The 27742-nt window shown below is 66.4% G+C and overlaps 3 protein-coding genes across 6 annotated transcripts in view; 1 reads left to right on the top strand and 2 right to left on the bottom strand.

The window, feature by feature from the left end:
* The window catches only part of TIMP2 (TIMP metallopeptidase inhibitor 2), a 31568-nt gene extending 29373 nt beyond the window's left edge, over positions 1-2195 (bottom strand). The window contains exon 1 of the mRNA XM_079797793.1: positions 1767-2195. Coding sequence (XP_079653919.1) covers positions 1767-1896 — 130 coding nt within the window. The 5' untranslated portion in view covers positions 1897-2195. The remainder of the gene's footprint in view (positions 1-1766) is intronic.
* Positions 2196-9007: 6812 nt separating this feature from the next.
* On the top strand, positions 9008-14455 carry LOC307115521 (uncharacterized protein). 4 transcript variants are annotated; one of them, XM_079798723.1, is made up of 4 exons: positions 9008-11129; positions 11980-12715; positions 12826-13377; positions 13663-14455. In XM_079798723.1, the coding sequence occupies exons 3-4, from the start codon at positions 13109-13111 to the stop codon at positions 14438-14440; spliced, it is 1047 nt and encodes a 348-aa protein (XP_079654849.1). In that variant the 5' UTR covers positions 9008-11129; positions 11980-12715; positions 12826-13108; the 3' UTR covers positions 14441-14455. The 4 variants fall into 4 exon arrangements, with proteins under 4 accessions (XP_079654849.1, XP_079654850.1, XP_079654848.1 ...); XM_079798724.1 differs by lacking the exon at positions 11980-12715; XM_079798722.1 differs by having other exon boundaries at positions 12483-13377.
* Positions 14456-18524: 4069 nt separating this feature from the next.
* On the bottom strand, positions 18525-26724 carry LGALS3BP (galectin 3 binding protein). The gene is made up of 6 exons (XM_079798020.1): positions 26534-26724; positions 25713-25785; positions 24695-24886; positions 24197-24328; positions 21299-21551; positions 18525-19895 (listed from the first exon to the last, which is right to left on the bottom strand). Exons 2-6 carry the CDS (start codon positions 25762-25764, stop codon positions 18797-18799), a joined length of 1728 nt encoding a protein of 575 aa, XP_079654146.1. The 5' UTR covers positions 25765-25785; positions 26534-26724; the 3' UTR covers positions 18525-18796.
* Between the last annotated feature and the right edge of the window lie 1018 nt (positions 26725-27742).

Raw genomic sequence — 27742 nt, 5'->3', positions numbered from 1 at the left:
TGCTGGTTTCGGGGTGTCGTCCCCCACCCCGCTCCCGCCCCAGGAACCTAACACTCGGGGCTCTGCCGTTCAGCTCCAGCATCTGCAGGCCCCAGGCCTGGGCGCTGGGATGGGGTTGAGAGTTTTAGGATGATTTTGATGCGATGATTTGGACACAAACTCTGGGAAGGAGAGTCATACACAAAGCAAGGAGAGCCCAGACATCCTGCGGCTCCCAGAGCCCGGCCCCTGGCGGCCCTGGATCCAAACCCCAATCAGAAACAGCCCCAGCCCCAGCCCCACGGGGCAAGCACCACGGGCTGGTGAAGCTCAGTGGTCCCAGGGCCCAACCCCTCCCACTCGGCTGCCACGAGCCCCGCCTCGTCCGGACTGCCCCACGACCCTCAGCTCAGAAACCTGGCTCCTCTCTGTCGAGGGGCCTGGACAGGCCTGGACTCCCAGGGGACTCCCCGCGGGAAGGCTGAGCCTGGCTCCCCCTCAAATCATGCTGAAGTCCAAACAGACCGACGTCTCCCAGATCGGACTTTGTGCAAACTGCTCCTCAAGCACCCCCCACGCCCAGGTGGCTGAGCCAGGGACGCCCACAGGTGGGAGCGCCTGAAGGCCTCCAGGCTAGGCAGCAGAGGAGCTTACAGGGCCGACTGGGGTGCCGCAGGGAGCCACGGTGGTGTGGATAGTCCGGGGGGGGGGGGGCCCACGGCTGACAACAGGAGAAACCCAGAAAAGCCAGCATGGGGTCTGAGCCGCTGAGGGCAGCCCAGCGGCACCCCCCTGGCCTGGAACAGGATGCTGCAGCGGGAGATACACCTGTTGAGAGTGGGCGGGAGCTGCAGGGCCACCTGTGGTGCCCAGGACGGCCTGGCTGACCTCCACCGGGGCTGTGAGGCCTGCAGACCCGGATGGAGGCCTCACTGTCCCTCAGGGTCCCTCAGGGTCCCCGCTGGTTCCACCCCATGCCGTGCCCCTCGCTGGCCAGAACAAATGACTGGGCTCCTCCCTCGCTAGCGCCCACCTCTGAAGGGCACTGGGGGTATAACCCCGACCCCCCAGCTGCCCCCGCCTCTCAAGTCACTAAGTCTCTAGCTTTTGTGGGTGTCCGAAAAAGTGGTCCCCAGCGGCCAGCAGCTTAAGGACCCTCCTTCGTGTCCAGCCCTGGGTGCAATGCCACCTGGGCCTGGCGCGGAGGAAGGAGCTGGCCCTGGGCTCCGCAGGCCCAGGGGAGGGACTCATCCATCTGCCCCCCCCCCCCCATAATCCAGCGAGCCCCCAAATGGGGCTGGTGGGAGAGGCCTAGACAGAAAGCCATTCCCCACCCAGCCCCCAGCCCAGAGCAGCCCCACTGCCATGTCAGACGTGAAAGTTTCTTCCTGGCTCCCCAGCCCTCCAGCCACCCAGGCCCGGGCTCCCCTCCACGCGCGCACGCTGTGTCCCCCACTCTCCCCGCCCCCGCGCTGGCATCCCGGGCCCCTCCGCCTGCCAAAACCCAACCCGGCCCTGGCTCCCCGCTCTGGGGCCGGAGCTGCAGCGGAATTTCGGTGGAATTTTGAGGTTGGGAAGCATCGCGGCGGAGGGAGGGAGGGAGTGGAGGCAGGGAAGAAAGTGCGGTTCTGGCGTCAACTTGCAGGGCGGGAGCGGGCGCCCAGGCCGGGGGGCGGGCGCCGGGTCCCCCCTCAGGACGCCGGCGGGCGGCGGGCAGGCGGGGTGCCCGCGAACCCGCGGGGGGTCCCGCGCGGGGCCCCCGGGGCCGGGGCGGGCGCCGTCCTTACCTACATCTGCATTGCAAAACGCCTGTTGCGGGTGCACCGGGGAGCAGCTGCAGGCGTCGGCCCGGCGGAGCACCGTCCCCACCAGCAGGAGGCCGAGCGCGAGCGGCAGGCTGCGGGCCGCGGCGCCCATGGCGGGCGGGGGCGCGGGCCGGGGGCGCGGGCGAGGGGCTCGGCCGCCGCCGCCTGGGTTCGGGGCGCTTCCTCCTGGGCGGACTGGGGCGCGCGGTCCCGCTGCGCTCCTGGGCGCGCCCTCCACGCCCGGCCCGCACTCGCCCGCACAAACTTTCTCGGGCCTGTGTCACGGGGGAGGCGCGGGGACGGCGGGGGAGCGGCTGACGAGCGGAGAAGAAAGGCTGGGGGGCGGCGAGGTGCGCGTCGGGGTGCCGGACCCTCGTCTGCCTCCTCCCGGGCCGTGTGCGCTGCGGGCTCGGCCGGGCCGGCTTTATAGCGCTCGGAGCGCGCCGCCGGCCAATGGGGTTCGAGGAACCCCGAGGCCCCGCCCCCCGCCTCCCGCGCCTCCCGGCCCTCCCCCAAACCCGCTTTTGTTGTGCCCAGCGCGGGGGCTCGCCGCGGCGCACCTGGCTTCTCCCCCCGCCCGCCCCGCCCGGGCCGCGCCCCGCAGCCTCCCCGATCGCCGAGGTCGGGGCGGGGGTGCTGCGTGCGGAACCGCGCCCAGTGCGCCCTGACTCAGCACTTGGGACCGACAGCCCGTCCGCAGGGCTCAGGGACCCCACCCACCACCCCTGCCCCGCCACCCCAACTCGGTGGGGGGGGGGGGGGGGGTGCCCTGCCGCCCCGGGACCCTTAGATGCTGGCCAGGGACTGAGCAAAAAGGGGGTGTGCTGAGGGCAGAGGTCATTTCCTGCGGCCCCGCCCATGCGGTGGGGTGGGGGGGGCTACTGAAACTTACTGGGGATCCCTTCCTCAAATGGAGGCCTTAGAACTGTGAGTTGGGAAGGTTGGGGGAGTGGTTACTGTGAACAAAACAGGATTTTATATAAACTGGCCATATTTCTGACCAGCCAACAAGAACCAGGGGGGTGGGCCCGGGCGCGCAGGCGGCCGGGGATTGGACGGAGGCCTTGGGGGCTGCGCTCACCGTTCCCTCCCTCATCCCCCGAACGTGGGAGCCGAAGCACTTTTCCCCAAACAGTTCAGGCTTCCAGAAAGGGCGGGGATGCTCGGGGTGTGGACGGCATGTGAAGTATGATGAAGTGTGACCCCGCGACCCTGTCCGCCGGTCCCTGCGCCCGCCCTGAGCCCCTGGGTGGGGGCAGCGGCACCGGGGACCTCCCGCTTGTGCTGGGGGCGGGGGGCAGGACGCCTGGCCCGGCTGGGGAGGGGCGGGAGGGGAAGGCGCCGCTGGAGGAGCCGTGCCGCTGCCTGCGCGGTGCGGGCTGCAGGTGAGAAACCGGGCCGCTGGGTGGAAGCCCTTCCTTCGGTTTCAGGCCGCAGACGACTGGGAGGAAGGACCGCGGGCAGAGCAATATTGTTAGCGGCCTTCGAGCCCAGAGTCACTTTTTCCGCTTTTGTTCATACAAAATAGTGTCACCTGCTCTCTGCCCCGGCACCCAGAGCGCGCGACAAGGCAGGAGGAATCCAGGGAGGGGCTGCAGCTCCGACCCGGGCCCCACGGAGGGAGGGCCACGGAGGGAGGGCCCACGGAGGGAGGGTCCACGGAGGGAGGGCCACGGAGGGAGGGCCACGGAGGGAGGGCCCACGGAGGGAGGACCAGGTCAGGCCGCCTCCCACCCCGGCAAGAGAGGGAAGGAGGCAGGGGACCCGCAGCGGGGAGCTGGTGGTCACCTTCTCTCCCACCGGCCTCCTCTACCTTAATATCGCCGTGGGCCAGCAGGAGAGCCGGGCCGGGCCCACCCCGTGCGCATCCTGACCACGCCGGCTGGACCTCGCCTGTACCTGTGGCTCCCCGTGGGTCAGAAAGGAGGGGGCAGTGCCTGTCAGGCCTGCTGGGCGGGGTGGGGGGCTTCTAGGACCCTCAGACCACCCTCCCGGGGTCACCACTTCCCACCAGGAGCACCCACCTTGCCCCCCCCCCAAGAGACTTGCCCAGCAGAGCACAGCAGACTGCCCGTCCACCTGCCGCCGTCCTGGGCTGGGCTGGGCGGGTCACTGCAGGGCCGGGAGGAAGCAGCACGCCTCCCGGCCTCCTCGGTGAACAGAGTCAGGGGGAGCTCAGGGCCTGGCAGTAAGCCTGCCAGCCAGGCTGTGCCAGGAGCTCGGGAAGGGGGGGCCTGGGAGCGCCTCTTCCCGGGGGACTCACTCTCCCCGTGTCTGGAGAAGCTCCTGAGCCTGGAGTGTCCTCCCCCTAGAGACAGAGGTTAGGGGCGCCAAGCCCCCCGACTCCTTCGGGCAGGCTCCCGAGAGCCAGGTGCTCTCCGGTGCACGGGCATGAAAACTGGCCCCACGGCCCAGCTGGTGTGGCTCAGGGGTTGAGCGTCATGGACCTAGGAACCAGGAGGTCAGGGTTTGATTCCCGGTCAGGGCACAAGCCCGGGTTGCAGGCTGGATCCCCAGTGTGGGGTGTGCAGGAGGCAGCCAATCCATGATTCTCTCTCATCATTGATGTTTCTCTCTCTCCCTCTCCCTTCCTCTCTGAAATCAATAAAAATATATTAAAAAAAAAAAAAACACAACAAAAAACAACTGGCCCCTTGTACCCAGGAAGCTGGGCCTGAGAGGGTGGGCATGTCTCAGGCAGGTGTGAGTGCAGCCGGGGAGGGGGGTGGGGGGGAGGGGGGTGGGGGGGAGGGGGGCTGGGGCAGCAGTGTCCAGGTGCCTGGCTGAGCCCAGGTGTCTGTGGTTTGTGATGCGTGGTCCTCAGAGAGGAACTGGCGGTGGCTTCAGGGCGGACATGGGCCCCGTCAGCGCTGGGCATCAGCCTCGCGGCCACGCAGGCAGGCGGTGCCCCCCGCAGACACCTGTCCCAGCACCCCGCAGGGCTGTTTCCACAGACATCCGGAAGGGGCCAGAGGAAGTGGGGAATGCCGAGCTCCTGCAGCACGAAGGTGGGCCACGGCCCCTGCACGGCCCACGTAGCGGCTTCGTGGCCAGCGGTGACACTCGGAAGCGCATTTCGGTTTTCGTCCCATTTCGTTAATTTTGTGATGAATCCTCTCCAGCCAGGCCTGGCTTCTCAGCCCCGGCACTGCTCACCCCCCACCAGCTCTCTCTCTGGTGGGTGGGGGGCATCCTGGGCTCGGCGGGGTGTTGAGCAACATCCCTGGCCTCCCCTCTCCAGATGCCGATAGCACCCCGCCCCGGCATCTGTCCAGATGTTGCTCAATGTCTCCGGGGCGGGGGGGGGGGGGGGGGAGGAGGGCGGGGGAGGGAAAGGCAAACGCATTCTGGTTGACAAGCCCCGAGCGATAAAGATCTTGGGTCGTAAGAAAAGCAAAATGCAGGGACATAAACACCAGAAAAGCAAAATGCAGGGACATAAACACGGCTCCCAGCAGACCAGTGTGTGTCCCACACAGCCGGGCACGCCCCTCCGCCCCCACCGGCTCTCGCTCTCGGGGAGAGAAGGCAGGCAGGGAATGCTAAAGAGATTGTTTTTATTTAAAGTGTCCCTGGGCAAACAGCATGCATCTGATTCCATTTATGGGGAAATTAAACGAATGCATGGATCTTACGTGTGGCTCAGTGGATAGAGCGGTGGCCTGCGGACTGAAGGGGCCCAGGTTTGATTCCGGTCAAGGGCACATGCCCGGGGTTGCGGGCTCAGTCCCCAGTGGTGGTGGGGGGGGGGGGGGAGGGCGTTCAGGAGGCAGCCGATCGATGATTCTCTCTCATCATTGATGTTTCTCTCTCTCTCAGGGAGTGAGGTGGGAACCCAGGCCTCCTCCATCCGGAGCAGCCTGCGTGGTGTTCTGCGGACCGACCGGACCGACTGGGGCTGGCTGGGGCGGGGGGCGGGCACCTGGGGAGCCGCTGCCCAGCTCACAGGGGTGATTGAGGCTGAGTGTTTGTGGTTTCGGTTTCCTCTCCCTTCCTCTCCAAAATCAATAAAAAACACATTTAAAATTAAAAAAAATAAAAGCGAGCTCTCTAAAAGGCATTCACCAAAGAGTCAGAGGAGTGGCTCCAGCTGGTGGGAAAGGAGGTGACAGGACAGAGGTCAGAGGTCAGAGGCCGCGTCCTGCTCCTTGGACAGCTCTGGGCAGAGCACTTCCCGCCAGCTCGGCCCACGCCTGCCTGGGGCGCTGACTTTCAGATGAGCCCCGCCTGCACCTCTGGCTCCCCCTCCGGCTGTATTTCAGGCTGTCCGCGAGGGAGGGCCTGGCTAAGGAGGTGGGGCCTGGCCTGTGGCCCTGGCTCTGCCTGAGCACCTGTCCCCACCGGCCAGGCAGGCTCCCCGCTGGGCAAAGGCGGCCTTGAGCCAGGGCCTCCACCTGCAGGCCTGTCTGGAGAGCCCCCCCTCTCCCCAAGCTGCGGAGCAGGTCCAGGCACCACCCCCAACACCACCCACCGTCTGTCCTGACCCAGACTAGGGCGAATCCGCGAGAAGGGGGGACACAGGCCGTCCTGGGGGTCAACAGGGAGCCCAGGAGGTCCTTGGCCTGAAGAGATGGCCACACCTGAGCCGGCAGCCCGGCTGAGAGCTGCGAACACCTCCTCCAGGGAGGCGGCTGTGTGTGGGGAAGCCTGCGCCGACCTGTGGCGTGGGCTCTGAGCCCGCGCTCCCCTCCCGCGACAAGGAGGGTCCAGCCTGCACGCCGCCTTCTGAGAGAGGGGGAGGGCCCAGGGGCACCACCTGAGCTCTGCCCTCCTCTCCCCCCTCCCTCGCCCACCTGTCTGTCCCGACATCGCCGCTCCCCTGGACCCTCCCTTCGACTCGGTCCTGTGCAAACGAAGGAAGCGGAGAGCAGGGCTCCGAGCTTCCTGCGTTCCTGCCCGGTATTTCCTCTTGGCCCCGGCACGTGGTCATGTGCTTCCTCCGCGGCGGTCAGGGAGCGGGCCGGGGAGCGAGGTGGGAACCCAGGCCTCCTCCCTCCCGAGCCGCCTGAGCCGGTCCTGGGGCCCGGGGCTGGCTGGGGCGGGGGGGCCGCTGGGGAGCCGCTGCCCAGCTCACTGGGTGAGGGCTGCGTGCCTGTGGCTTGCGTTTCCCGTCCCCGGGAGCCGAGAGGCGGGAGGCCGGTCCGCCTGCCCGGCTCCCTCCTCTTCCTGCGGTGCGGAGTGCCAGGCCGTGGCCATGATGTCATCGCCTAACCCAAACACAAGGGGCTGGAGTGGCGGCCCCGTGCTGCGCGCAGCAGTAACTTCACTTCCGGGCTGTGGTTGGGGCTGTGCCCAGGAGCTGCCCCCCCCCCCCCTCCTCAGTCCTCGTTTTCTTGCTCTGTTTCCACCTGGTCTTCTCGTTCCTCCTTGAGCCGAGATGCCAGGCGACAGAAAGAGCAAGTTTGGGGGGCGGCTCTGGTCCCAACAAAGAGATCAGAAGGCAGGCGAGCCGTGAGAAAGGCAAGGACAGGCGGCTGCTGGGAAAGTGCATCATCGGGCCTGACCGCGTTCCCAGCTGGTCTGGAGTTTGGGGTCTGGCTCGAGGACTCTCTTTCTGGCACTCCAGCCGCTCCTCCGCGGAGACAGCCGCCCAGCCCTCGGGCAAGAGGGGCGGACAGCAGTCTCCTCTCGCAGGCCTGCCCAGCCCCTGGGCGGAGAGGGGTGTTGTGAGCAGTCAGTCCTGCCCCATTTTGCTGCCTGTCTCCTCTCCCTTGGGGTCCCTGGTTCCGCCCTGACGCTCCTTGGCCCCGGAGCAAGCCTGGCCGCCTGGCCGTCTCCCCTGCTCGGCGCCCCTCACAGGTGTCCCCCGGGTGCCCGCAGGGAAGGCACCCGGTCTGGGCGGCCCGGTCTCCAGCTGCGAGCCACGCTGGGCTTCCTGCAGTCATTCAGGCGCTGTGGGTCCCCCCAGGGCTCCCCGTGGGGTCCGACTGGGGGAAACGGGGGTTCCCCATGAGTCCTCGAGTATGGCAGGCATTCCCTGCCCCCAGGCCCCGCAGCACACAGACCCCTTTCCAACCCTCCTCCCCCACGGAGCCTGGCTACGGGGAAACCCCTCCTCACCCGCCCAGGCCTCCAGCCGGAGGTGGGTCATGGGTGGCTTCTGTCCCAGGAGAGGCCCAGCCGGGCTGGTGGAGAGCAGGGCGCCCTAAGGAGGGAGAGATGGGAACCCCTCTGTAGCCCCGCCTGGACTTCCTCTCTCACGGTTACTATTTCCTGCCCGTCTTCCCCATCACTCTCTACTTCCCAAGGTTACAGCTCATCCATCCATCCATTCACTCATCCATCCATTCATTCACTCATTCATTCATTCAACAGGTAGGTATTGGGCGCCAGCCACAGGCCCGGGTGCGGGTGCTGGGGAAGCGGACAGTCCTTCCTCCCACGGCGCCGCCCGTTAGTGGAAACAGAGTCCATGGCGATGCGGTGCCCGCGGGGCCTGTGCTGGGCACCTGGGAGGCGGAAGGGGTACAGGAGACCTGGACGAGGACCGCTGTTCTGGACACAGGCCGCTGCGTGAGGCGGGGTCTGGAGCTGGCAGGGGCGGCCGCGCAGAGGGGGCCGGAGGCAGCGGGGCTGAGCGCAGCCTTGGGGTGGGGGCCGGTCTGAGGTGAGTGCCGGGCGGGAGACAGGCAGCTGCTGCTGGTGACTCAGCGCCGGGCAGAGTGATTGGAAACACGTGTCCCCGAGAGGCGCCCTGTTACCCGGAGCCGAGGGTTCTCGGACCTCCTGGAGTCACGGGGAGGGGGGCTCCGTCAGCGGCCAGCGGCCAGCGGTCAGTGGCCAGCGGTCAGCGGCGGGCCCTCAGGGACCCCGTCGCTCACTGTCTGCACCTTGATGTGCTGCCGATTGCTTCTCAACTCTGGTCGTGTTCCCACTTGCGACGTTAAAAGCAACTTAAAAAAAGTTTGTTTTTACATTATTTTCAGAGAGGAAGGGAGAGGGAGAGGGAGAGAGAAGCATCAATGATGAGAGAGAATCATGGATCGGCTGCCTCCTGCACGCCCCCACTGGGAACTGAGCCGGAAACCCGGGCCTGTGCCCTCACGGGGAATCGAGCTGTGACCTCCTGGTTCCTAGGTGGACGCTGACCCACTGACCACGCCGGCCGGCTGGGTGAAAAGCAGCTTTTTGTTATGAAAATGCCAGACCTTCACAGGGGAGAGAGGGTGGGCTGGCCCTGGTCCGCGCAGCCTCGGAGCGAGCGACGCGCCCGGCTGTGTCCCCGCAGCACCCGCCCCTGGTGGGTTATTGGGAAGCAGATCCGGGTTCCTAAGTAAAGTTGAGAGAACAGCTTCCCAGAAGGTTAACCTTCTCCTCTTCCTGGCACGGGAGGGTGTGCCTTTGGTTTTATTGGTTTTTTAAAAAATATTTGTATTGATTTTTTTACAGAAAGGAAGGGAGAGGCAGACAGAAACATCGATGAGAGAGAAACATCCATCAGTTGCCTCCTGCACACTCCCTACTGGGGATGTGCCCGCAACCAAGGTACATGCCCTTGACCGGAATCGAACCTGGGACCCTTGAGTCCACAGGCCGACGCTCTATCCACTGAGCCAAACCGGTCAGGGCAGTGGTTTTACGAGGTTGATCTGAGCCTCAGACTTGCTTCTTCTCTTCAGGCTCAACCGGCTCTCGGAGTGAGAAGGCCGCCTTCCCCCGCACTGCTGGCGGGCGAAGGGTGTGATTGCTCAGCCTCGCTCGTCCCTGAGTCCAGTCTGGAAAACGGGTCCCTCTCGTAGCGCTGTCCAGAGGACCCGGTGGGAGGGCGCGTCACACACGCAGGCCCTGGGTGCTGTTGGCTCCCGAGACAGGATCCAAACCCGATTCTGCCAGCTCTCCGCCTGCTACCTTTCCCACCAGCACACGCCACCCCGCACGTCCCCTCCCTGGTGCCTGGAGCCACGGCCACCCCGAGCCACGGCCGCCCAGAGACATGGCTGCCAGGGACCTCTGCTTGGATCTCCAAGGCCCCTCTGCCCTGACCACAGCCGTGGACGCCAGGGCTGGGGAGATGGCCAGTCCAGGGAAGCACTTTCTTCAATAAGTCAAGGCCCCTGAGAAGGAGCAGCCGAGGGGCCTCCAGCCAGCGGGAAGCGGGAGGGGTGAGCAGAGGCAGGGGGAGGTGGGCCTTCCCCCTGGGGACCGGTCGGTGCCCTTGGTGACCCCCATCTGGTCTGGGTTCGGGATGGACGTCCAGACGAGACTGTTATTCAAAGGATGCGGGGAATGTGGGTCACTTACGCACGAAAGGTCCCACCGGACACCAGGAATGCGGGAGGCCCTCGGGCGATTCCGCCCCGCTCCTCGCCCTCCCCGCGTCCCATCTCAGCACCTCCTCTCCCTTTCTGCCTCCCTCTGCATTCCTGGGCGCAGCCCTGCTCCACCCTGCCCGCCCTTTCAGCCCAAACCCTCACCCAGGTCCTCCTCCTCGGGGTCATGGCCTGTGGGTGCAGGGGTCAGGTGACCACCCTCACTTGGCTCCAAGGCTGTGTAGTCAGGGCCTGGCGTGGGCGGGCAGGCCTGCTCAGGGGCGTGGGAATGGACACCCCTCTGGAGGGAGTGTCCCCCACAAGGAGGCATGTGGAGTGGGGGTGCAGTAGGCCCTCTACTGCCAGCCTGCTAGACCCTTCAGCCATGGGAGGAGGGAGCCGGGCTCTGGGCCTCTGGAGGGCCTGCCACGCCCCCTGGCACGGGGGCCACAGGCCAGCGGCTTCGGAGAGGTTTGGTCCGCCAGGAGGGTCCCCCGTGGGACCCCGTCTCCCAGGCCTGTGACCTCTCCAGCCCCCATGGGAGAAAGAACCCTATTGAGACGATGTGGTCCGAGCTCTCGCCGTGTCCATGACCGCGTCTCCTGGCAGCGGCGGGCGGCGGTGGCCACTCCAGGCTCGGACGTCGCCCGGAAGGCATGTCTGGGGCTGCGACTCTCTCATCGGCTGCCAGAGAAAGTATTTTTTGCAGGTTTCTTATGAGCTGAGCAGGAAACACGAGGCCCGGCAGGATGAGCGGGGGCGGGAGGCCCCCTTCTCCAGGCGTCTGGAAGACCGTCGGGGTGACGTCACCAGGCTCAGAGGGGACTGCAGGTCCCGGCGGCCGGCCGAGAGGGGACCCAGGGAGCAGAGCGGTCAAGGGTGGACTGGCCTGGGACCGGGGCAGGTCGTAAGGCCGTTGGAAAAGCTGTGCTCCGGAAAGGCAAACGAGACGCCTCGGGCCGAGACGGCTACACCCGGGAGGAACGCACTGAGAATGGCTTCTCCGGGGGCTGCGTGAGCTCAGCTCAGAACACAGACAAGAAAACAACCAAACCGGTGAGACGGCGGAAACCCGGGAGGAGGTGTGAAAGTTCAGGTAAACAAAAAGAAAAAATGTACCAATACTCATACAGAGAGAACCGTGTTAATATATGGGCATCTGTCATCCATTTCTTCAACCACACACACACACTCACACACACACACACACACTCTCACACACACACTCACACACACTCACTCACACACACTCACACACTCACACATACACACACTCACACACACACTCACACACACTCGCACACACACTCACACACACACACACACACACACACACACACACGAAATACTAGATGCACTGTTGTGTAGCTGCTTCTGTTGCTTTAAGCCAAGAAGGCATCATGAGCATCTCTGCGTGTCATCAGCTCCTTTGCGACACGGCTTGAACATCTGCAGGGCGGTCCCCAGGAGGCAGGGCCCAGTTGCCCATGGCAGCTCCAGGCTCCATGGTCCTTACAGCTCCCAGCCCCACAGAGGAAGCAGGTGTCCTCAGCCGTTACTATGGCAAAATACTCGAGAGAGGCTCTGATTGGCCAGGCCTGGATCCTAAGCCCATCCTTGAGCCAATCACTGCAGGTAGAAGGATTGAGGGCTTCGATTGGCCAGGCCTGAGCCCCATGCCCATCCTGTAGCCAGGAGGAGGCTGAGGGGAGGGATGTGGCTGCGGGGATGAGTACCTATCTCGACCTGCCCCTTAAAAGGGCCCGACCAGGGTGGCTCAGCGGTTGGGCGTTGACCCATGAACCAGGAGGTTGAGGTTAGATTCCCGGTCAGGATACCGGCTTGATCCCCAGTAGGGGGCGTGCAGGAGGCAGCTGATCGATGATTCTCATCATTGATGTTTCTATCTCTCCCTCTCCCTTCCTCTCTAAAATCAATAAAATTAGTATTTTTTCTTAAAAAGGAGCATCATGGGTCCTTGCTAGGCAGATACCGAAAGACTTTTTTTTTTTTTTTTTTTACAGAGAGGAAGAGAGAGGGATAGAGAGTTAGAAACATCGATGAGAGAGAAACATCGATCAGCTGCCTCCTGCACACCCCCCACTGGGGATGTGCCTGCAACCAAGGTACATGCCCTTGACCGGAATCGAACCTGGGACCTTTCAGTCTGCAGGCCGACGCTCTTTCCACTGAGCCAAACCGGTTTTGGCGAGACTTTTTTTTTTTTTTTTAATTCAAGCACAACATATACACAGAGAAGGACACAGATCTTAAGGGTCCAGCTTGATACACCCCCGCACAGGGGACACACTGCATGACCACCATCCAGACGAGACAGGAAACATCACCAGCACCCAGAGCCCTCCCCTTGTCCCTCCCAGCTCCCCCCGCCCCGTCCCCCGCAGGCCCCCGCCACTGGATCTCAGTCCTGTACTGGCTTCTACTTTAGATCAGACCATCCCAAACACACCCCAGCTTTTACAGAACCTGTCCGGTCACTTCTGCAAAGACAATTATGTTTATACGAGTGGCCCGGTGCACGGATTTGCACACATTGAAAGGAAATTAATTAGAAGGTGGCCAGCAGGGCAGGACTGGGCGAGACGGGCCAGACACGCCCTGGAGACAACTTCCCGCGGTCCCTCCCTGGCGTCTTCGGAGTGAGTGGGGTCCCTCCGGCAGGTGGGGTCCCCTGGCCTGGCCTGCGGGGATTGGGCTGAAACCCACTCTCCGACATCCCCCGAGGGGTCCCGGAGTGCGAGAGGCCACTCTGCAAAGTTGCTGTCGTACAGGGTGTGGAACGTAAACGCAAATGTGCAGTAAACCAGATTTGGGGCCGACAGCGCCCCAGCAACATAACCTATGGCCGAAGGTGGAATTGCGTGGCCCCACGAGGAATCGGGCTCCCTCCTCTCTGATTTTGGGGTGCATCACCTGAGAACCGCCCTGCCAAGTCACTGCAGCTCGGCAGCTCCTGCGTTGAGTGTCTGCCCCCTGGTGGTGAGTGCGCATCATAGCGACCGGCCGGACGGTGGGAGGGACACTTAGCATGTTAGCCTTTTATATAGATACTTCATGCGCAGGAGGGGGTTGTCCCTCAGCCCAGCTTGCCCCTATCACAGTCCGGGAGCCCTCAGGGGCAGGAGGCGACCCAGCGATCGGGGAAGGCGATGCTCCATCACACCTCTGCTGCTGCCAGTGCTGCCAGCGCAAGCCTCTGCCAGCCCTGCTTACCTGAGCCGCGGGCGGCCCTGGGCGGCTGGGTACCCACCATCCAAGACTTGCCTGCACCTGGGCCCAGCCCTTGGTGGCTGGGGGGCTAAGGAGACTGGGGGACTCCACAGGTAGGCGCACAGAGCAGCTGGGCCCGCTTTGGGGCAGGCCCGGCCTTGCCACGCACCTGCCGCCCTGGTTGGGCTAAGGGGACTGAGAGCTACCGTCCTGTGGCTGTGGGTGCTGCCATCTTTGAGGGCGGGGCAGTCAATTAGCATATTCCCTCCTTATTGGCTGTGGGCACCGCCATCTTTGCGTGCAGGGCAGTCAATTAGCATATCCCCTCTTTATTAGATAGGATATAAGCATCGCAGTCACTGCTTGGTTCGATTACGCTGTTAACTTCTTGCCGACAGTTTGTCTGCATTTACCCGCAGTGGGCGACCATCTTCGGGGACCGGTGGTGAGGCGGCAGGAGTCTTATCTGCTGAAATTGCTCAACATCTGAGAATCGGGACCAACCATCCCCTTGGCTTCCTGAGGAGGCAACCCGGAGCAGAACCCGGGACAGAACCCGGAGCAGAACCCGGAGCAGAACCCGGGATAGAACCCGGAGCAGAACCCGGGGCAGAACCCGGAGCAGAACCCGGGGCAGAACCCGGAGCAGAACCCGGGGCAGAACCGGGAGCAGAACTGGGAGCAGAACCCGGAGCAGAACCCGGAGCAGAACCGGGAGCAGAACTGGGAGCAGAACCCGGAGCAGAACCCGGAGCAGAACCCGGGGCAGAACCCGGAGCAGAACCCGGAGCAGAACCTGGGACAGAACCTGGAGCAGAACCGGGAGCAGAACCTGGAGCAGAACCAGGGGCAGAACCCGGAGCAGAACCGGGAGCAGAACTGGGAACAGAACCCGGGGCAGAACCCGGGGCAGAACTGAAGGACAGGCAAAATTCAAAGGCAGCTCTACTGCCGCCAGGACGGGGCGCACGTGCCAAACACCACGCTCGCCAGCGTCAGTGCATAAGGAAACCCAAGTCCTTGCTGACGCCGCGCAAATGCTCTCGGGGGCTCTGGTCCTGGGGTCCCCGGGGTGAGAAGTTTAAGCCATTCTCAAGTTGGTGGTTTCTTTTGTTTGTTTGTTTGTTGTTTGTTGATGTCAGAGAGGAAGGGAGAGGGAGAGAGAAACAGCAATGAGGAGAGAGAATCATGGATCGGCTGCCTCCTGCACGCCCCCGCCCCCCCCCCCCCCCCCCACTGAGGATGGAGCCTGCAACCTGGTCACGTGCCCTGACCGGGAATCGACCGTGACCTCCTGGCTCATGGGTCGATGTTCAACTCCCGAACCACACGGGCCCAGCGGGGAGGGGCTGGGTTTTATTTGTAGCGAAAAGCAAACCCCACAGAGGCCCAATGCCAGAACACGAGCCAGTTTTCAGGAGAAACGGCTACCTTATCTCAGGACGGGTGAGGTGCGTGACCCCGCCCTGGGCCCGGCCTCGGACCGCGCTCCCGCCCCCTGGCTCTGAGGGACGGGCCAGGGGCCTGGCCCTGGGTGAGGGGAGGCTCAGGGCGAGAGGCTGGGCCCACTCTTCCCGGAAGCACCCTCAGGAGGCACACCACGCTTTATTTTCCTGAGGCTTGCTTTCCTCGTGCTCAGCAGAGCTGTGTGCCAAACCCCGGGGCGGGGCGAGTGTTGGACTTGGGAGACGTTAACCTTGAACAAAGGAAGCCGGAGAGGCGAGTCCACGGCTTTCACGGGAGGGGCCTGGGTTACTGCACGGAACACGCTGGTGGCGTGGAAACCCCCAGGCTCGCCTCCATCAGCGCCCCACCCCCCCAGCCCACGACAGTCCCACGGAGCCCCTCCTGCTGGGTTCCTGCCAAGGGCTCCCCGTGCCCGGCGCCCCCCCGCCTCCCCCTCCGGGAAAGAGGGCCTTCCTCGTCTTTCTCCCCCCCCTCCCCGGGGCAACTGTGATGTGGGTTGTGGTGTGGGCTGTGAGAGCAGGCCCTGGCCGTGGGGCTCAGCGTCAGAGCATCGGCCCTTGACCGGAGCCGAACCCGGGACCCTTGTCCCCAGGCTGACGCTCTATCCCCTGGGCTGGTCGGTATTTGTAGGAAAGCTGCGCGGCTGCGTGGGCCCGGCCTGGAGAGGGCTGGGGGTGCACAGGCCCGGGGGCTGCAGCGGAACCTCCAGGCGAGAGAAGGTGAGGGTCCAGGTGGCGGGTCTGAGGGCCCTGCGGGGACAGTGCCCGGTGCTGTGCTGGACAGGACACGTGACTGAAAGAGCTGCCGGACTCCAGCCCAGCTGGACAGAGCGGGCGAGCGAGCCAGCGATTGGGAGTGACTTTCACTCCCCTCCCCGCCGCTCCCCGCTCCCGGCTCCCGGCTCCCAGGGGACGGACGGGACGAACCTTCCCCGCCCTGGTCCTCACTGTCGCTGTGACGAGGGGCTAACAGTCCCCGGATTCAGAAAACGCTGGGGAATGGGGCTTCCCGCCTGCGTGCTGGCTCCGCCTCGAACCTGTTTCTGCCCGTTGTTCCGGGCTGGTGCCCGCCTGGCCCGCTCCACCTCCAGCCCCGTGAGCCCCCCCCCCCCCCCCCCCCCCCCCCCCGTCTGCCCACAGCTGGTAGCTGTTACCGCCCTCGAGGTCTACAAAGCTCCTCTGCTTGCCCCTCCCCTGCCAGCGCCTGGCCTTAAAGGGGCCCAGCCCGCTCCCCGCCTGGGCCTCCGGGACCGCTCCCTCCGGACTCTTCCCGGGGGTCCTGGTGGAGCAGGTGCCGGGATTGGACAGCCAGGGCCCAGGCCAACCACTCCCTGGGGCCCCGGCGTCTGGGCCACCCAGTCTGTCGGGAGGGGGAGCTGGCCTCCTCTTCCCCCTCAGATGGGGCGTTCCCCCGCTCCCCGAGCAAGCTCAGGGCAAGACCTACTTCTGGGGGGACACCATGCCAGGGAGTGTCACCAGCACCCGCTTTACAGAGGCCACGCTGCGGCTCAGAGAGGTGAAGCCTTCTGCCTGAGGTCACACAGCAGAGACAGCTCCGAGGTCCCCTGGTGTGTCTCAGGCCTGGCGGGGGGCCGGGGGGGTGCTCCAGGCAAGCGGCGAGCAGGGGGTAAGGTGGGTGAGAGGGTGGGAGGGAGGGGCCACCCAGGGCTCCCGCTGGGAGCTGGGTCTCCACCCCCGCGGCGCGAAGGCCGGCAGCAGCCCCGGGGGCCGGCGCCACCCCTAGTCTTTGTGTTGCCAAGGCAACGCCGCCCCGGGGTCTGCCCGTCCCGCCCGGGGTCTGCCCGTCCCGCCCGGCGCTGCCCGTCCCGCCCGAGGTCTGCCTGTCCCGCCCGGGGTCTGCCCGTCCAGCCCGGGGTCTGCGTGCCTGACTCGAGGCCTCCTGCGCTGGCTTCCCGGGAAGGCGCGAGGCTGGGCTGACGGCGCAGCGGCTCCCGCACCACACGCACCACACGTGGGGTGGCCACCTGCCCAGGCTCCCTGCCCGCAGGCCCGGTTCTGGGGAGCGAGGCCGTCCCTCCTCATCTCCACGCCGGAGACAACCTCCCCACTTGGGGAGCAGTCCTGCCCAGCCCCCTCCCTCACCCCAGATGCAGTGGCAGCCGGAGGCCGGCACCGAGCTGACCCGCCCAGAATGCGGGGTGGGGCTCGGAGACCGCCAGGTACCAGGGATAAGAAATGGCTCAGGGGCTGAGCGGCGACCTGTGAACCGGGAGGGCACGGTTCGATTCCCGGTCAGGGCACAGGCCCGGGTGGCGGGCTCGCTCCCCAGGACACGGGCTGCGCTCTGCCCACAGCTGGAGTGACCAGCCCTGCAGTTTGCCCGGCGGAGGGTCACCCTACCTTTAACTGCCCCAGAGCGTCCGGGGCTCCCCTCCCTGGTAAAACCGGGGCGTTGTTTTGCTAAACTCCCCAGAGCAGGCTTCCCCAGGGAGCCTGGCCAGAGCCCGGGCCGCGACGGTGCCAGGGAGGGTGGCCGGGCGGGCAGTGGTACCTCGAGTTCTGGCTGCCGGCCCCGGAGAGGGTCAGTCCGTGCTGTTTCCAGCCCCCCGTTTGTGGCCATTTGTGACAGCAGCCCTGGCTGGTGTGCTCAGTGGTTAGAGCGTCACCCCATTCACTGAAGGGTTTCGGGTTCAATTCCTGGCCAAGGCACATGCCTGGGTTGCAGGTTCGATCCCCGGCCTGGTCAGGGTGGGCGTGGGAGGCAACCCAATCGCTGTGCCTCTCTCACATCGATGTTTCTCTCCCCCCCGCTTCCCCCCCGCCCCCCCCCCCGCCCTCTTTCTCGTTCCCTCGTTCAAAAAATCAATGGAAACATACCCTGGGGTGAGGATGGACAACCACCAGCAGAACGAGGAAAACAGCCGAGGAATGACTGGCCGTGCAGGTGGCTGAGGGGCCGGAGCTGGGGGGCGGGGCTGCAGCCTGGGCGGCTCCCTGGGGCAGGTGAAGTTGCACGGGGAGGGGGGTGCGGGGGGGGGGGGACTGAGGCTCTGCTTTGTTTCTGCCAGGCCGTGGGGAAGGAGGGGGGGGGGGTTGCCGTCCTGGCTGCCAGCGCCTGAACCTCCCTCCCATTGGGCGAGCCTTGAGCCGCCTCCCTTCCCGAGGCCAAAACAGCCCAGATGCTGTTCCCGGAGGCCCTGGCCAAGCCCGGGGCCTGGGCTCGCCAGCCAGATGCTCCCGCCTGGACCCTGGGCCTGGGCCTGTATCACGAGCAGCAGGGGGGCAGGGGGGGGGCGCGGATTAGAGCCCCTGCCCCTGCTCTCGGACCCAGTGCCGCCATCCTAACCGGACCTCCAGGCCTGGCCCTCCTGCCTTCGCCCAGTACCTTCTTGCTCCCCCTTCCTCCCCGACGTCCTCATCGCGGGGTTTTTTATTTGTGGCCCAGCCCCCGCCCGCTGTTGATGAGTAGCTGCCTCGTTCCCAGTTTCCGCTCTTACCAACAACGCTGGCGTCTGTGTCCCTCACCCCGTGCACACGGGGTAACGGGAAAGGTTCCTGGACCTGCTGTCCCCCCCACCGGGGACACGCCCTGCTCCCCAGTCTTCCTTTCTCTGCGGAACCAGCCAGGTGGCCCCCACCGAAGCCCCCAGCGCGGCCCCACGGTTTCCAGGACCCCCGTTTTAAACACCCGGTCGGTGTGTGTTTACATGCGACCACCCGTGTCGCCCACCAGCCCGGGGCCAGCACACCCAGGTCCGAGGCAGAAGGGACGCCACACCCCTGCTGCATGAGCAAGCCCGGCACCGCCGTGCAACTTTAATCACCGGACGGGACTGAGCGGGAGGGCTGCACGCAAAGCCCGGAGGCCGTGAGGCCCACGTCTCCCCATTTCCCGACCAGCGGGCAGCCTGGACTAGGGATTCTCGGCTGGGGTGAGCCCCCGCTGGAACCTTCCGGCGCTTTCCTTCAGCTCAGAGAGATCAGTGGGAGCAGGGGGACATCTGGAGGCCGGGGTGGGAGGTGGCTGCTTGCGGAGAGGAAGGAGCTGTGCTCAGTGCCCACGGGGGGGGGGGGGGGGCGCCCCTGGGGGGAGGGCAGCCCCTGGCTAGTCCACCCCCGAGGAGTTGGTCAGGTAGAAGGGGCGGATGACCCCCCGGAAGCTGCTGAAGGACCCCGCGGGGCAGGGGAAGGAGGAGGCCCTCCGGGAGCTGTTGGCGCCCAGGGCGCTGGGGATTGGCGCCTTCCCGCCCTCGAAGCTCGTGACGTCGGCCACGAAGCGGCCCCCGCAGAGCATCAGGGCTCTGTTCTCGTAGCCGATGGAGCGGTCGGAGGAGCCGGACTGGGAGAGGCCCAGGACGGGCACCTCGTCGGAGGAGCAGGAGAACCCGTAGTTCCAGCAGGTCTGGACCGTGGGGAGGTAGGTGAGGGTCCAGGAGACGCGGCTGGTCCGGAAGAGGAAGCTGGGGTGTGGCGGCGTCTGGAAGGACCCCGTAGACGTAGAGCCGTAGCGGCCATAACGTTCATAGCCGTAGGAGTAGGGGTACGAGTCATAAGGGCGGGAGGCTCGGGAGCTCTTGTCCACGGCCCAGCTCCAGGTGGGCGAGGTGTAGAGCCGGGGCTGGTAGGCGTCCTGGCTGAGGTTCAGGCCGCGGAGCTGGGCCAGCAGCGGCAGGGGCACCGTGTGGAACTCCAGGGCCTGCAGGGTCTGCTCCTGGAACAGCGCCCGGTGGCTCCGGTACAGGCTCAGGCTGCTCTGCAGCTGGAAGAGGTCCTCGGGCGGGATCATGGGGAAGCGGACCTCCCGCACCAGGCCCTCCACGTCCCCGGGGGCGGCCCCCTTCTCCCGGCTCCAGGCGTCCAGGGCCGTCAGCAGGGCCAGCTCGCTGGGCACAGCCAGCTCGCTCCGGGAGAGCAGGGCGCGGAGCAGGGCCGCGGGGACGCGCGGCCAGGCCTCGGCCTCCGTCAGGGCCTCGAAGTTCCAGGCCAGGAACTGCACGCACAGCTCCTCCAGCGCGGGGTCCCGCGTGGCCAGGGCGTAGGCGTGGAGGTCCAGGGTCGTCTGGAAGGACAGGTCCTGGGGCAGCAGGAAGGCGAAGAGGCCCGCGCAGTAGGCCTGCAGCTGCCGGGCCCCAAAGGTGGAGGCCAGCTGGTGGAAGCACTTGACGGTGGGCAGGGCCACGGCGATCCGCCGGGAATAGAAGTACCTGGAGGGGTGGGGGGCTGAGCACCTGGGGCAGGGTGCCCGGGGCAGCCGCCGCCTCTCTCCTCTTCCGCGTTGGCCATTGACCCGCTGACCCCCGCGTGCCGGCCATTGCAAGAGGCATCAGCCCCCATCCTCCCGGTTTATCTCGGGTCAGCCCACATTCCAGTCTGAGTTTGCTCAGAGCCCTGGGCACCCACGACGGGGTGGGCCCGGGCCTGGCCGGCTGGGAGAGGCCCCACCCCCTCCTGGTCCCCCTCTTCCATCGCCGTCCCGGGGCCACCGTCCCTGCTGGTGGGCCGAGCCCGGCCAGGACCTGCCGGCCACGCTGGGCATTCCCACTTTCACCGCAACGAGCCCCCTGCCCCCCACCCGGGGCCCAGCCAGCGGCGACAGAGGACGGCCCTGCGGGATGTGTCTGTCGTCTGTCGCCGCCTCTTGCTTCTCATTTCGGGCTGCGGGCAGCTGCGCAGTCCCCACCCAGCCCCCGCTCTGCCTGCCCGAGTGGTGGGCGCAGTCACCATCGGCCCCGGCCCTGCCAACACCCTGAAAGGAGTGGGGTGTCCGTGACCCCGAGAAACCACGGACACTGGCGAGGGGCTGGGTAACTGACAGGTCTCAGCACGGAAGGGGGTGTCTGCGGGCTGGCCCGTAGAGGGGTCTCCTGAGGCCTCGGCAGCTCTGCCTCGGGGGAGGAGAGAGACAGACAGGCAGGCAGAGCCCCCCCCCGAGCGCTGCCCGAGGCTGCGGCCCCGCCTCCTCCTCAGACAGCCTAGAAACAACCCGCAGGCGCAGCTGGACAAGCCCTCCGCCCGGTCTAAGTGCCCCTGGCGCCCCGAGTCCTGGGGGAGAGGGCGGAGGGCGGTTTTCACCAGGATTCTCTCAGCCATGGCTCCCACAGCCCCTCGGGGGCCCCCTGGTGCGGCGAGTGAGCACTCCCCAGCAGGGCCATGCCAGAGAGAGAGGGAGAGAGAGAGAGAGAGAGAGAGAAGCGAGAGAGAGAGAGAGGGAGGGAGGGAGGGAGGGAGGGAAGGAGGGAGGGAGAGGGTGGTGGTGGTGCTGTGTGTGTGTGTGTGGTGTGGTGTGCGTGCTTGCGTGTGCATGTGTGTGTGGTGTGTGGTTGTGTGAGTTGTGTGTGTGCATGTGTGTGAGGGGTTGTGTGTAGTGTGTGGTTGTGTGTATGTTTGTGTGTGGTGTGTGTGCACGTGTGTGTGATGTGTGTGTGGGGTTGTGTGTAGTGTGTGTGTGGTTGTGTGTGTATGGTGTGTTTGTGTGCGGTGTGTGCATGTGTGTGTGATGTGTGTGTGGGATTGTGTGTAGTGTGTATGTGTGTGGTTGTGTGTGTGGTGTGTGCATGTGTGTGGTGTGTGTGTTCGTGCATGTGCCCAGCCGCCCCGGGACACCCACCTGATGAAGTCCGTGACCACGGGCAGGCACTCGGCGTCCACCTCCATGGTGACCGAGCTGCCTGGCTCTGTCCACAGGGCCTGGGCCTCGGGGTTGCTGGTCAGGATCAGGCTGTGGGCGCACAGGCTCAGCGGCTCGGCGCCCTCCGCCTTCACGGCCACGGACAGGTCGCAGCCGCGCTGGCTGTCGAAGATCTGCGCGAGGGCCGCGGGCAGCGCCCCGGACAGGTCCAGCGTGTGGGTGCTGCCCGTCTCTAGGAAGGGCAAGGAGGCACCGCTCGCTGGGGAGGCTGGCTCGCGGCACAGCCAGCTCCGTGACCCGGAAGTACTTCTCCCCGAGCCAGTTTCCCCTGACGCTGCGGCCTCTGCCCTGCCCCACCTACTCAGTGAGGCTCCTGGGGCCGGGGACGTCCGCCCGGGACACAGGGTGCTGCTGCCCACAGCAGCCCCCATCCTCCCAGCCCACACCCTGCTCCTCGCCTGCTCCCCAAACCCAGGCGCCCCCAGGTGGGGGACCGCAGGGGCTACTTCCAGAGCCGAGGCCCCATCCCTTAAAATTCCAACCGATCGATCCATCACCCAGATGTTACCGTCTGACCCCGCGCCTCCTGTGACGGCCCCAACCAGAGGGTCTCGGGGCGACCCAGAGCTAGGCCTCGGGGTCCTCGGCAGCCTCCTTCGGGCCCCGGGGGCGGTTGCGGGGATGCGCCCCTCCCCCCCAGGCATCACTGGAACTAACTCCACCTGCTCTTCCTTTGCCACCAATAGGTTCAGGTCAACCCGACACTTAGACCAGGTGGGCTCAGCGCCCCATCCCTCCCCACCCCAGCCTCTCGGAGCCTCCTGGGTGCTCCACTCAGCAAGGGGGGCCCACTGTGGGTGCTTCCGGCCCCAACCCTGGCCCAGCCTGGTGCTCCCTGTACCACCCAGCCTGGTGCTCCCCTGTACCCACCCAGCCTGGTGCTCCCTGCACCCACCCAGCCTGATGCTCCCTGCACCACCCAGCCTGGTGCTCCCCTGCACCCACCCAGCCTGGTGCTCCCTGCACCCACCCAGCCTGATGCTCCCTGCACCACCCAGCCTGGTGCTCCCCTGCACCCACCCAGCCTGGTATTCCCCTGCACCCACCCAGCCTGATGCTCCCCTGCACCCACCCAGCCAGGTGCTCCCCTGCACCACCCAGCCAGGTGCTCCCCTGCACCCACCCAGCCTGGTGCTCCCCTGCACCCACCCAGCCTGGTGCTCCCCTGCACCCACCCAGCCTGGTGCTCCCCTGCACCACCCAGCCAGGTGCTCCCCTGCACCCACCCAGCCTGGTGCTCCCCTGCACCCACCCAGCCTGGTGCTCCCCTGCACCCACCCAGCCTGGTGCTCCCCTGCACCCACCCCGCCTGGTGCTCCCCTGCACCACCCAGCCTGGTGCTCCCTGCACCCACCCAGCCTGGTGCTCCCCTGTACCCACCCAGCCTGGTGCTCCCCTGCACCAACCCAGCCTGGTGCTCCCCTGCACCCACCCAGCCTGGTGCTCCCCTGTACCCACCCCGCCTGGTGCTCCCCTGCACCACCCAGCCTGGTGCTCCCCTGCACCCACCCAGCCTGGTGCTCCCCTGTACCCACCCAGCCTGGTTCTCCCCTGCACCCACCCAGCCTGGTGCTCCCCTGTACCCACCCAGCCTGGTGCTCCCCTGTACCCACCCAGCCTGGTGCCCCCTGCACCCACCCAGCCTGGTGCTCCCCTGCACCCACCCAGCCTGGTGCTCCCCTGCACCCCGCCTGGCCAGCGTGGCTCAGTGGTTGAGCGTCGACCTATGAACCAGGAGGTCAAGGTTCGATTCCTGGTCAGGGCACCTGCTCGGGTTGCAGGCTCCATCCCCAGTGGGGGAGGGGAGGTATGCAGGAGGCAGCCTATCAATGTTTCTCTCTCGTCATGATGTTTCTCTCTCTCTCTCCCTCTCCCTTCCTAAAAAAAAAAAAAAAATGATGCCCCAGCCCTGGCTGGTGTGGCTCAGTGGTTGGAGCTCCCTCCTATGTACTGAAGGGTGGAGAGTTTGATCCCTGGTCAGGTTGGGGCAGGTACGGGAGGCAACCGATGTTTCTCTCTCTCTCTCTCCCCCTTCCTTTCTCTCTCAAAAAGAAAAAAGAAACCCCCAGGCCCCTCAGCCCCAGGATGGCCCCTCAGCCCCAGGCCCCTCAGCCCCAGGACAGTCAGCCCCAGGATGGACCCTCAGCCCCAGGCCCCTCAGCCCCAGGACAGTCAGCCCCAGGATGGACCCTCAGCCCCAGGATGGACCCTCAGCCCCAGGATGGACCCTCGGCCCCAGGACAGTCAGCATGCGGCCGGGCAGCCAGGGCCTGTGTAGGCTGCACTGGGACCGCAGGAATGAAACGCTGGCTCCTGCAGAGAGAAGCCTGCACGCTCAGCCCCCTGGGCGCGGGGGCCGTGGCTCGTGGACAACCCGGGGCTGTAGGACGGGCTGCCTGCCGGGCAGGCTCTGCAGGCTGTCCCGCCTCCGGGAGAGCGGGCGTCACCTCGAACCCGCCCACAGGTGTGTGATGAGCTTGGAGGGCCTGCGTGCTGGGCGGGGCAGGGCGCCGCATGACCAGGATCCTGGGCCCCGGGCGGGATGCTCGGGGGCCCAGGCTTTGGGGGGTCAGGTGGGGCAGCCCCGGGGGCCCAGGCTTTGGGGGGTCAGGTGGGGCAGCCCCGGGGGCCCAGGCTTTGGGGGGTCGGGAGGGGCAGCCCCGGGGGCCCAGGCTTTGGGGGGTCGGGTGGGGCAGCCCCGGGGGCCCAGGCTTTGGGGGGTCGGGAGGGGCAGCCCCAGGGGCCCAGGCTTTGGGGGGTCGGGTGGGGCAGCCCCGGGGGCCCAGGCTTTGGGGGGTCGGGTGGGAGCTCACGCACCGTTGCTGCAGACGACGCCGGCGTCCTGGCTGTGCCCGCACCTGCTCTGCAGCCAGCCCAGGGACGAGCAGTTGGCCAGCGAGGGCTCTGTCCCCGAGCACTGCACTTCGTCCAGCATGACGGGGCCGGTTCCTGGAGGGCAGCGCGGGCAGACACTGGAGGGGCCGGGCTCCCCTTCTCTCCGTGCACCGGCTAGCCTTCCTCCCCGGGGCCCGTCCGCTCCGTGGACAGCGAGCTACTGAAATCTCGGGTACCCCCTCTTTAGGAGTCACAGCCACGAGCGGGGAGTCTTCCTGCTCCGAGCTTCCCTTTGGGGTGAAGGTCAGTCCCCAGGAGAGGGGCTTCGGCTGAGCCCGTGAAGGACGTGCTGGGAGCCGCGTCACAGCCAGGGGCCGGGGAGTGAGCACAGGGAGGAGTGGGACACCCTCCCGTGTCCCAGGCGGTGCCCCCCCCCCCCGCCGGGGCCGGGTGCTTGGGAGGCAGGGCACGCGGGCCTACCTGGCCCAAAGGCGGCCCTGCCCAGGGCCTCGGTGGCGTTCTCAAACCCCAGGGCGCGGCAGACGACGCCGGCGTCCACCAGGTCCCACAGGTTGTCGCACACGGTGCCCCACCGGCCTCCATAGAAGATCTCCACGCGGCCCTCGTTGGGGGCGTCGCCGTTGGCCAGCCGCATGTCACCGTCTCTCACGCCTGCGGGGCTCCCGAGGGGACACCCAGGTCAGTGGGCAGCGGGCACCGGGCAGGGCGGGGAGCAGGGGGGGCGGGAACAGGCCGGAGAGCCGGTGCAGAGGGCGGGTCCCGGCCCCGGGGGCCCAGGTGCCGCCTGCCCGGCTCAGCCCTGGCTGCAGTGACAGCGTCCCAGGGCAGTTCTCAGTTGGGGTACTGCCGGCTTCTGCGGGGTCCCCAGGGTGAGGTAGGCCCCCCGGGCCTCGGGGTAAAGAGCCTGAGGCAGGCGCCAGGACTCTGCCAGTCCGTGTGCGAAGGGCCCGACATTGTCCCCCCGCATCTGGCCGGTCTGAAGGCCCCTCCTGCACACCCCACCTTCCCCGCCCCCCATCCCCATCCCCTGGGAGCTGGAGGGAGTGGAGAATTCCTTGGTACCCCCCCAGAAGGCGAAGCCACACGACTTGGGACACCTGGGCCTCAGTGAGAGAAGTGTCCTGAGCTGACCCTGTGACCTGAACTGACCCTGTGACCTGAGCTGACCCTGTGACCTGAACTGACCCTGTGACCTGAGCTGACCCTGTGACCTGAGCTGACCCTGGTAACCTGAGCTGACCCGTGACCTGAGCTGACCCTGTGACCTGAGCTGACCCATGACCTGAGCTGACCTCATGATCTGAGCTGACCCCAGTGACCTGAGCTGACCCGTGACCTGAGCTGACCTCAGTGACCCGTGACCTGATCTCCGCTGACCTAGTGACCAGCACCGGTGGAGCGCTGCCTGGCCTCCTGCTGGCACTAAGCCTGCCCAGCCAGGGAGACACCGCTGCGGGGCCGCTGGGGCCCAGCTCACCTTGAGTCCCTGCGACCAGCAGCCACATCCAGAGGAGCGGGGGGAGGGCCATGGCGGCCTGGGAGCCCTCGCCCTGCAGCGGAAGGAGGCGGAGTGAGAGAGCAGCGTGAGCCCGGCCGGAAGCAGGCGCAGCCCGCCAGCCTTCACTGAGTGGAGGGCAGAGGGCGCCTTGGGGACCCTGCTCCTGCAGGGCAGGGAGGGTGCTGGCGCCCCGGGGGTCCCTGGCCTCTTCTGAAAGACGCGCTCCAAGGACCTGCGGACCTGCCCAGATGGAGGGGTGCGGGGCGTCCCTGGGCAGCAAGGACAGGAAACAGCTCCTCTCAGAAACCAGGCCCTCGGGGGCTGGGGCCGGTGGGGAGGGCGGGGCGCAGGCCCAGGCAGGGAGAGGCCCAGGGCCTTGCTAGGGCAGGGCTCCACCTCAGGAAACAGCCCTGCAGGAGTGGCCAGGGGTCGTGCAGACAGAAAGTCCGTGAGCCCTGGGGGGAGGGGAGCGAGAGCAGGCTGAGGGGTGCATGGAGGGCGCGGATAGGGTGACAGAGGCCCTGGGCAGCCAGGGAGGGGGGACAGGCCTCCTGCCTCTGTGCAAGTTGGCAAGAGGGCTTGGTCCTCTGGAGGTGCGGGCCGGGTTGGTGTGCGGGTCAGGGACCGGGGAGGCTGCGTCCGAGCTGGCCGTGTCCGCGGGCAGCAACCCACCCGCCCGGCTGCGCCGGACACCCCGGGGGCCGGGAGCAGGTGATGACCCTGGGCTGGGGTGGGGGGGGGAGCGCCAGGGCCCCCGCTGGGCGCCAACAGGAAGACGTGGCCCCTCAGGCAGCACCCACCTGAGCGCGAAGGCACCCTCACCGGCCTGAGCGACGCTGTGGTCCCGGGTCTTCCTGCTGCAGGGCCTCTGCAGACTGCCCTTCGCCCGGACCCGCGGAGCAATGCTTCCCACAGCCCTGGTTTCGATTCCCAGAAACCACGTGACATGGGTTTTTCCTGGGGTTGGCTGCTCTCAGGCTCGGGGGGCCCTCTCCCCGCCTCCCTCCGCTCTGCCCGTGGGTGTCGGTGAAGGCAGCCGCCCAAGGCATCTGGGTGACTTGATAACCAGACGGGGTGAAAGGGTCAGGGCCCCAGGGGAGGGGAATGGCGGGAAGGCCTGGGTGGGGCTGGGTCTGCTAGCAGCTGGCACCTGGAGCTGGTGGAAACGCTCACAAATCTCGAGCTGCTCAGTCTTCAGCCCCAGGGTCCCAGAAAAACCCTCCCGTCACCAAAGCCGATGGAGTCTGCTCCCCGGGCCTCACGCCTTCCTCCCGCCCCCCGCCCCCCCCATCAAGGGAACGTGGGACAGCTGAGATGGGAGACATGCAGGCCCCAGACTCCATCCTGGGCCCGGGTGAGTGTGGGTGGCGCTGCTGGGACAGGAAGCCACCGCTGAGCCACGTGGGGAGCGCGCTGGCGGCTCCTGGGGGCGGGCCCCCGGCTGGCCTGGAAGATGCTCTTACGTGCCCCACCCCGGCTTCCACCGGAGGCAGGAGCGGCGCCTGCGATGCTAACATGTAAACCTCGGACAGGAGCTGCTTGCTTGTTTGTTAATCCTCATCTGAGGGTATTTTTCCATTGGTCTTTAGGGCGAGTGGGAGAGGGAGGGAAAGACGGAAACATCAACAAGAGACAGACACATGCGCGAGGGCCCGGGCCGGGGAGGAGCCTGCAGCCAGGATACGTGCCCTTGCCCGGAATCGAACCCAGGACCCTTCGGTCTGACACTCTATCCACTGAGCCACACCGGCCAGGGCTGAGCTGCTTAATTGGCCCTTTTGTGAGGATTGGTTTTAAGGGGACTTTGGAGATCACCCCCAGATCTCCGCAGGCCCCTTCAGCCGTGCCCGCCCCAGCGGCCAGGGATCCGCTCACAGGACTTCCGGCACCCTGTGGCCGGCTGCTTTTGCTCAGCACAGAGCGATCCCGCCCTCCCTGCGCACAGTGTGGGTTCCCCGTCCGGCTGCGGAGCCACTGCGCGGTCCGACCACCGCTGGTTACGCACGGGT

The sequence above is a fragment of the Cnephaeus nilssonii genome (genome assembly GCF_951640355.1).
Source record: "Cnephaeus nilssonii genome assembly, chromosome: 19".
NCBI lineage: Eukaryota > Metazoa > Chordata > Mammalia > Chiroptera > Vespertilionidae > Cnephaeus > Cnephaeus nilssonii.
Note: the sequence above shows the minus strand (reverse complement) of the source record. Positions and strands in the feature narration are given on the sequence as shown.